This window comes from Triticum urartu, chromosome 7 (assembly GCF_003073215.2).
Source record: "Triticum urartu cultivar G1812 chromosome 7, Tu2.1, whole genome shotgun sequence".
Classification (NCBI taxonomy): Eukaryota; Viridiplantae; Streptophyta; class Magnoliopsida; order Poales; family Poaceae; genus Triticum; species Triticum urartu.
Window position 1 is genome coordinate 624,629,504 of NC_053028.1, and position 9,313 is coordinate 624,638,816.

General features: G+C 49.8%; 1 protein-coding gene across 1 annotated transcript; it reads left to right on the plus strand.

Moving 5' to 3' along the window:
• The first annotated feature begins 1,900 nt into the window (after positions 1-1,900).
• On the plus strand, positions 1,901-3,529 carry LOC125522997 (ras-related protein RHN1-like). Its single transcript, XM_048688033.1, has 6 exons — positions 1,901-2,092; positions 2,261-2,518; positions 2,698-2,746; positions 2,848-2,921; positions 3,040-3,133; positions 3,250-3,529. The coding sequence occupies exons 1-6, from the start codon at positions 2,051-2,053 to the stop codon at positions 3,348-3,350; spliced, it is 618 nt and encodes a 205-aa protein (XP_048543990.1). The 5' UTR covers positions 1,901-2,050; the 3' UTR covers positions 3,351-3,529.
• The last annotated feature ends 5,784 nt before the right edge of the window (positions 3,530-9,313 follow it).

Genomic DNA, 9,313 nt, shown 5'->3' on the forward strand with positions numbered 1-9,313 from the left:
AAAGAAAAAAACACAGAAAACACGTTTTTTCCGTTTCCGAGAGGCACGACCGTGACTCTCGCGAAAGCACAACCGTGCTTCTCGCGGAAGCAAAACTGTACTCTCGTGAAAGGAAAAAAAACTAAAAACGACTTTTTTTTTCCGTTTCCGAGAGGCATGGCCGTGACTCTCGCTAAAGCACAACCGTGCCTCTCGTGGAAGCTAAACCGTGACACTCGCGAAAGAAAAAGAAAAACAAAAAAACACATTTTTTTCGTTTCCAAGAGGGACGGCCGTGACTCTCGTGAAAGCAAAACCATGACTCTCGCAAAAGGAAAAAACACGTTTTTCCGTGAATTTTTTTATCGAAAAAGCTAAGAAAGACCGGGGAAAAATCAAAACGTCGGAAAAAACCGAAAAAATCCATTCAAGAAGCCGAAAATGCTCGCGGAAAAATTAAAAAAAATTGGAGAGAGCGCCTAAAACGCGACACGTGACGAATGGCTGAGAGCGCGCCAAATGACGCTGATCGTTGTGAGGCTCCCGAAGAAGCGCTCGTTAACTAGTTGCCCTGGTAACCATGGGCCATGTGCGCGTGATTGCCGGAAATGAGGGGAGTGCCAAAGCCCAATGTCATTAAGGGCCCATGCAATTGTCCGGCCCGGCACACAGTACACAGACTTGCCACGGCCCGTGGCAAATTTACGTGTTTTGACCCTTTTCTGAAACCTATTTGAGATTTGACCTTGGTTTGAATTTTTTTTGAGATCTAACCCTTTTGCTATCGCCAGAATCCATGGCGGTAGGGTCTAGCAGCCTAGACTTTGGCGGTAGGAAACATCGCTACCGCCAACCGGGCTGGCGGTAGCCTGCACAACCCTACCGCCAAGGTGCTTGGCGGTAGGCACGAGCACGCACTGTGTTCAATACTTAGGAGGTTTTTGGCGGCAGGGCATGCAACCCTACTACCAGGGACCTTGGCGGTAGGCTGTTATACCCTACCGCCATGGTCCCTGGCGGTAGCAAAAGGGTCAGATCTCGAAATTTTTTCAAACTAGGTTTAAATCTCGAATAGGTTTAAAAAAAATTGTCGAATTTGGTTTTATTCTTTTAATTCAAAAATGTTCACAAATTTGAATAATGTCCCAGGTTTCCAAAATGTTCACGAATTGGAAAATGTTCTCAAATTTCGAAAAATGATCACATATTTGAAAGAAGTTCACGAAATTAAAAATGGGCCCGCCCATATATCGGGGCGCTTGCGCCAGGAGGGTCGCGTTTGCCTTGTACTCCCCATATTACTTGGGGAATAGGATCCACCCTCGGGAGGAGCCATTGCTCCAACGTTTTTCTAATAGCCGCCATCACTTTGTTTACAGGAGAAATCAAGCCCAAAGAATTTGCCTGCCACATCTCGACATACCACGGTCAGTACACCGGCTAGCGACAGTGCATGCTACAATGCCATCTACACTTATCTTGATGATAATCATCAGACGGCCCTAGCCATTGCCGCCACTGTGGCCTCGAAGCCGTAACTTGAACTAAAGTTGTAGACATTATTGAATTGCACGACGGGACGGTGTGTATGGGCTCTGATCAACGAAGAGATAACGGATCACTTGGGGGCTAATAATCTAGACTATCCAAAACAATTTTTTCTTCTTATGAGTGATGAAACTCTTCTTCACCAAAGGGCTTATCATGGTGGTTTTGGTAACCGTGGGCAGTGCGGCGTGATTGCCGGAAATGAAGGGAGTGCGAAAGCCCAATGTTACTGAAGGCCCATGCACTTGTCTAGCCCGGCACACAGCACACAGACTTGCCCGGCCCGTAGTAGGAACGCACGCAGCAGAGACCTCTACCGAACAGTCTTGAACCTGAACCTACCAGCAGCTCGCTTTGCCGGAGGCCAGAGCTATACAACAAGCCCGCACAACCACCGGTCTTCGCCGTGAGCACGCACGGCAACTTGCGTGCAAAACCACATGCTTCTTCCCGCTCACCACCGTCAACACGTGAACAACCCGAACCGTCATCGCCGCTACCTCGACCCCGGCCGGCGAGATCGATGATGACTCCGACTCCGAGCAGCGTCATCCAGGCCAAGCTGGTGGGTACGTCGCCCAGGCATGAAGTTTTCGTTCCTCTCTCCGATCACCACCGACCACCTTGTATCTCTACCATGGCTTCTGCTTGTAATTAACGATCGATCTAGCATGCTGCTTTTCATGGCGAGAGTGATCCGATTTGCGGCGTGCGTGCGCGCGTGCGTGTGCAGGTGCTGCTGGGGGACCTGGGCGCCGGGAAGACGAGCATCGTCGTCCGGTTCGCCAAGGGGCTCTACTACGAGTGCCAGGAGTCCACCATCGGCGCGGCCTTCTTCTCGCAGGCGCTGCCCGTCAGCGGCGGCGGCGAGGACGCCACCGTCAGGTTCGACATCTGGGACACCGCCGGCCAGGAGCGCTACCACAGCCTCGCCCCCATGTACTACCGCGGGGCCGCCGCCGCCGTCGTCGTCTACGACATCACCAGCATGGTGAGACTGAGAGAAATTTCTCTTCCCCTCGGAAACCTCGTTTAGTAGCGACCTTCTCTGAATCCGTGCTGAATGAGTCGATCGCGTCTTGTCTGATGATGGAAACTGAAACTAATTGCTCTGCCCTGCTTGGTGTTCGACCGTTAATCTGTTCGATTTTTTCGCTGCGTGGGTGTCAGGATTCGTACATCCGGGCAAAGAGGTGGGTGGACGAGCTTCAGAGACAAGGTATGGTATAACTGAACACGTCTCTGTGCTTCCATCTCGTCGCTGGAACTACTCAAAATGCGTGTCAGTGCTTAGGTTTTTCTGCACATTGATCCAAACAGGGAACCCACATCTGGTGATGGCGTTAGTGGGCAACAAGGTCGATCTGGAAAAAAAGAGGAAGGTTGGCACACAGGTATATAGTACATACTTACGACATATTTGCAGACAAAAAAAAATTCAGAACCCCGGTGCTTCATCTGTCAGTCAAACACATCACGGTCTCTGTGTTTTCTCTGAATGAATGCGGGCAGGAGGCGCTGGAGTACGCGGAGCGGAACGGCCTCTTCTTCCTGGAGACGTCGGCCAAGACGGCGCAGAACGTCGGCGAGCTCTTCTACGAGCTAGGCAAGAACCGATAAACTCTACCTGCGTCTCTTGCTGTGATCGGCTTCATCTCTTGCTGTGACCGTCGACGGCCTGCTTGCTCCGCTTGGAGTACTCATACGTGTGTTTGTCCGCAGCCGAGAGACTGGTGAAGGTGCGGCCGAACCATCCGGCCGGGATGGTCCTGCACGACGGCCAGCGCGGCGTCGGGGGGCGGTGGTTCTGCTGCTCCGGGTGATCGACGATGCCGCTGCGTGTCGCGCGCCGGCGGCGGTAGGGGAAGGTGTGGTGTGAGTAGGATTCTGCATCGTGCATATGCCGCTCTCTCTGTACGTATAAGGACTCGACTGTACTTGTTGGGCGTGTGTTGTGAACTGGTAATGGTATGACATCTGGTTTAAGGTGGTGCACGTTTTGGTGGTCAAAATTCAGTATGGGCCAGTCGATTCGTTTAAGCCGTCGGCCGTGGTGATGGCTAGCGGTTCGGCAGATGGTATGTGGGGCGGTTGAAGAAGAAAACGAATGTGGGGCGCAGGAGGTTGAAGAAGGAACCTGACCGCTTGTTTTGCATGTCGCCGCCCCACCTCTCCCCTCCACCGCCGTCCACCGCCATGCCGACGCTGCCCCCGGCCATCCCTTTAACTTGAACACCTACCACTCTAGAGACACCGAGGTCGCCCGCTGCTCTAATATAGACCCAGAGGGCATCTCCGGCGGCTGCTCCTTCCTTCCCTCCGGCAGTTGCTTCCTTCACGCGAAATCGACTTACTCAAATATTATGTTCAGGTGACTTACAAATAGCTAAAATTATTTCAAATAGAGTGCATATTTGTTTTAGTGAAAGAAAACACAATTTGCACCTTAACTTCTCAAACCAGACAAGTTTCGCTCCCGACCCAATTGACCCCGGTTTCATCCCATGCCCATCCTATTTGTTTATCCTGTCTGGTGACATTTTGTCGAACACCTGACATGCCACACCGAGAACCAAAGCTACTAGTACGCCGGATGATGGACGAACTCGAATTTATGCTAGGTCATCACAAACATTTGTCACGGTAATATCTTCAAATCAAGGAGTATAACTCAGGTGGAGAGATGAATCGAGATCATCACTTTGAAGAAGGCAACCAGATACACGAACACACAGAATCCGATGAGCACGCCAACCGCAACCTGTCGAACGAGCTCCCTGTCGAAGGCGAACCGCGGCGCCAGCACCCCAAGGGGCCGCCCCAGGGCCTTGGGGACGAAATTCCTGCCCCTGCGGTGCAGCAGCGTGTTGCCGCCGCCGGCGCTGCTCTCCGTAGCCGCGTGTCCGCCGACATCGCCGTCGCTCTCCTCCTCCTCCTCCTCCTGATACCCTTCGTGATCCTCTGAACTCGACGCCTCTTCTTCCTCCACCTCGTCATCCTCGGAGGTCGACGTCTCTTCTTCCTTCTCCTCCTCGTCGCTCCCGCTGACTGCCGCTGGCCCTTCGACCTCGCCGTCGTCCCTGCTGTCATGGTCGAGATCGGAACTCCCCGCCTTTTCGTCGTGGTTCTCTTCCTCCTCCAGCGGAGCCGGCGGAGCAAGAACGTGACCCTCGAACTGGACAATGCCCGGGGGCCTGCAGGGGCCGGTCGCGGAAAAGGAGAACTTCTGGTCCAGCACCACCGGGGGCCGGAGCTCCACGCGGGGCGTCTTCTCCGACAGCGACGCGAGTAGGAGGGGCTGCCCGGTGCCCATCACGACGTAGGCGTCCACAGCGCCTCTGTCGGCGTCAGCCGGGTCCGGGAGGAAGACGGCGGTGACGCAGATGGGCGCGTCGGCCCTCGGGGTAAACCTCTCTTTGTCACCGCTCTCGAGCCGCACGTACCAGTCCCCTACGTTGTCCACGGGAGTCGCCGCCTCTCCCACCTTCTCCGCCGGCGGCGGCAGAGCGACAAGGTATCCGTCAAACCGGACGGCGGCCGGGCCGCCCTGCGGCATCACGAACAAGGAGCACTCCTCCCCCTGGTACACCACCACCGATGTCTCCACGCACGGGTTCGCCGCCGACAGCGACGCGAGCGGGACGCAGTCCGCCCCACACGAACTGTTGATGACGGCGCAGACGTCCGCTACGCCCTGCCCGCCGACGAGGAAGGCGCCGGTGACGCAGAGGCGCTCGTTGGGCCCCGGCGCCACCGTCTGCTCCTTGTCGCCCTCGACCCACAAGGACCAGTACTGCTGCCTCGACCGCTGCTGATCCATGGCCATGCTCTATCGATCGATCGATCGATCCGCAGGGCTAAAACAGGGTATTGATCGTGAACGAGGAGGCCTGGCCACGGTTAATTTGTGCCTTCCTGCTTATATTGACCGGGGGACTCGCCGATTCCCATATAATTCGTATTCGGGGAGGATTCCGACCCGATCGATCTGCGATCAGACGGACATCGTTGACGCCCGTCGATCGTGTGGCGGCGGTTAGGGCCTCGACTAGATCGATCAGATTTGCCTAATTATTCTGAAAACTATACGTTAATCTTTCAATAAGGCTTCCTTTGGTTCATAAGATCGGATAAGAATATCATAGAGATGACCAGTGACGGTGCCAGGAATCGAATCATGTGTGGTCAATTGAATGTTGTGTAGTGAGATGCATGCATTTATAAGATTTTTTTGGCATGATTTCTACTTGATGTATATAGGTTTTGCAAAATGTTGTGTAGTCAAATGACTACCCAGCTTAAGCGTGGCTTCGCTACTGGAGATGACATGTATCCTAAATTCTATGCGTGTAGAAAAAAAAAAGATATCATTTGGTTTTATATATAAAATTTTTCATTGAGTCTAGGTTATGTTATTTTTTTTAAAATGTGAAGGATAAAAATCAATCCTATGTAAAGATAGAAATGTATTTCTATGAATCAAAAGACTCTAAAGAAAACGTTCCTATAAGATACATGTACTATAGAATTCCTATGAAATTGTGTTAAAAAAGAATTTCTATGAAATTCGTTCAAACCAAAGGAGACGCTCTTCCAACCGTGTACTAGCCAGTGTTTGGAACGGGACAATTTATATTGATGTCTACTAGTGTAGGAAACGTGCTGTGCATTGTCTTCCTGTGCAAAACGCCTTTATATGGAACACGTTTCGTCCAGCGGCTAACGTGAGGATGCTGCGTCCCGTAAAAAAGAATGAGGATGAGGATGCTGCGTCTTGTACATCTGCCACTCTGCGGTACTGCTACTTTTTTTTTGAGAACTGCGGTAATACTACTTTGCTGTACATATGTTGTGAACTAGTGATGTCCATGTGAAATTTGGTTTATGGTGGTGTACTTTTTTTTTCTTTTTTTGTGAGGATAACTTTTTTTTTGGCATGGATAACTTTCAATCTATTCATTAACGGTCAAGGTAGTACAAAGAACACCAAAAGTAAAAAAATGCATCTACCTCTGTAGACCACCTAGCGACGACTACTAGCACTGAAGTGAGCCGAAGGCGCGCCACCTTCTTCGCCCCTTCCTCATTGGAGTCGGGCAAACATTGTTGTAGTAGACAATCAAAAAATCGTCATGCTAAGGCTTCATAGGACCAACACACCAGAACAGCAACCGTCGCCGATGAAAAGAAGAGTAGATTGGAAGGATCCAACATGTAGACCCACAAACGCAGGCGAACAAAGACATGATCCACGTGGGTCCACCGAAGACAAACACCGACCGAATCCCGCGAGATCCACCGAAGAAAATCTTCACACGCCCTTCGATAATATAATGCTAGAAACACCACCGGGACGGGGACTAGGCGGGGAGAATCTTATTCCATCTCAAGAGAGCCACCGTCGCCTCGCCTCTCTAAACAGGTAACAAACCCTAAGAAAACTCAAAAGAGCATAAAAACGGAGCCCTCCCGCCGGCAAGGGCCGAGATCCACCACGCCTTCATGGCCCTAAGACCACAGGAGACGAGGTAGACCGATGGCAGAACCGGCGGGAGGAACGAGAAACCCTAGCCAAAGGGTCCTCTTTCTTTCATGGGAAGAAAGAATTGGTGGTGTACTATTTGTGGGTACATTATTCCGGTAGGGGCTAAACTGCAGATTCTACGATACTTTCTCCATTTCAAATAGAGTGGATATATTAGTTTTTAGGAAAACAATATCTTCTCCCGTCTAATTGAGAAGCGCGGTGGACTCTGACCATTGCCAACAAAAGGGACCTTCCTCCGTTTTTAGGCAAAAATGCTAGACCTACGAAATCATTTTACGTATCATATAAAATCTTCCTTGTCCACTAGTCACCCCCCCCTTGAATTTTAGGGTGAGCCTGCGCCCCATTTATCTCGAGTTAAAGGCTGCCACATCATCACATAACGTCATTACCCAGTAATCCCCGTAAGTGTAGCAGAGCTGGTTTTTAGGTGTTTTTGTATGTTGGTTTATGGTTTGTGTCCTATTCAGGAAGACGAGGCGATGATGACTATCTGAAGATGGAATAAGGTTCTCTCCGCCCATCCCCTGTTCTGGTGATGCGTCTAGCACAGTCGGACGGTGTGTGGAATTGTGTCTTCGGCTGATCTCGCAAAATTCAGGCGGGACTGCTCTTCGGTGGATCTGTTTGGATCCAGACTTTGTTTGCTTGTCTACATGTTCGATCTTTTCGATCTATACTTCTCTTCATTGACGACGGTTATTATTTTGGTGGTCGTGCTGTGAGGCCTTAGCATGACGAGATCATGATTGTGTACAATAATAAGTTAGGGCCTGCTTCGGTGAGAGAGGGATGACGATGACGGCCACATAACACAAATAGCGGCTGATGTAGACACACGGACATACGTCGATGCGACCCAAAATGAGAAAAGGGCCCGACAAACAGTGACGTGGGTGGCATAGCGACGCGCGGCAATTTGTTTTGCACGAATGTCAACACCCTAGATCCTGTGGACGACAATTTAGATGAGACATCACTAACTCGTCTACAGAATTAGCAAATCTGAACAAAAAATTGCAATTAAACATTTCATGAAATTGCAACTATGCCAGGGAGTCCTTTTTTAGCACTACCGTGCCAGTGAGTCACACTTATGCATCAGAGCAACATGCGCGTGTCCCAAGGAATGTAGTCTAGCAAGGAAAGGAATGAGCGAAAAGATATGTTAATGTTTCCACCTACTCTCTTTTATAGCACAGAGGTGAGTTAAGTATAAGAATGATCCACTCGTCGTAAATAGCGGCACGTTAGAACATTATCTACATACAAGTGGCTAGGAAAGCGTCCAATCGTCTTATTTTTGTGACGATGCCTGTTTCATAGGTTTTCTTTTTCATTTCCTTTGTACACCCTTTGTAATTTTTTATCGAGTAAAGTCTGTTTTAAACCCTCGTCAGACTCAAACCCAAACCTTCAATGCCCTGAAATCGACACTCTGCAGTCTTTGATCCTGGTCTATCTGAACCCTAAGCCGGTCTTGACTAATTTGTCATGCTAGAAAAATAATGATCTCGGCCGGGATCACTCTCTACTCTCACTGACTACATGGGTCCGCATGTCATATCGATCTTCTTTCCCATAATATTTATCTCTCTCCGCAAGAGCTGAAAATAAATGGTGACTGGAACAATAATACAAGGTTTGCCACGGCTTAGTCGAAATCAGTGAACACCCTGAACCGTGACATATCTATACTGTACTGTCAGAACAAAAACGAAACGAATATTACAACCAAAAAAAAGAAGATATACACAGAGTAGTAATATTGGATGGTAATTATTACAGGGCAACAATATTTGGAGACTAATAATCATGACATTTAATCATAACCAAATCTTGTACTTTAATAATACCATAAATCCAGTATAAAATGGCATCTCCGTGATGTTTTCCTTCAGAACTCACAGAGCAAAGCAACGATCGACAAGTCATTCCATCAATACAACAAGTATCTAAGATGAGGACTAGCCATATGTTGCTCTTGGCGATCGCCTTCCTTGCCCTAGCATCAGGTACCCATTTGTTGATGTACTGCGTTGCTTCAAAATTTTGTCCAAACAAAGAATGGCCAAGTTCTGATCTTCCCTTTTCCTCATGGTGAGATTTTGCAGATGTGGTAACGAGGGCGTCAGCGGGCGTTGGAGGAATCCCTTGTACGACAAGCATTATCCCGTCGCCAAAGCCATGTGATAACAATAGCTGCAATCAGGCATGCATCGACCGTGTGTGGGTCGG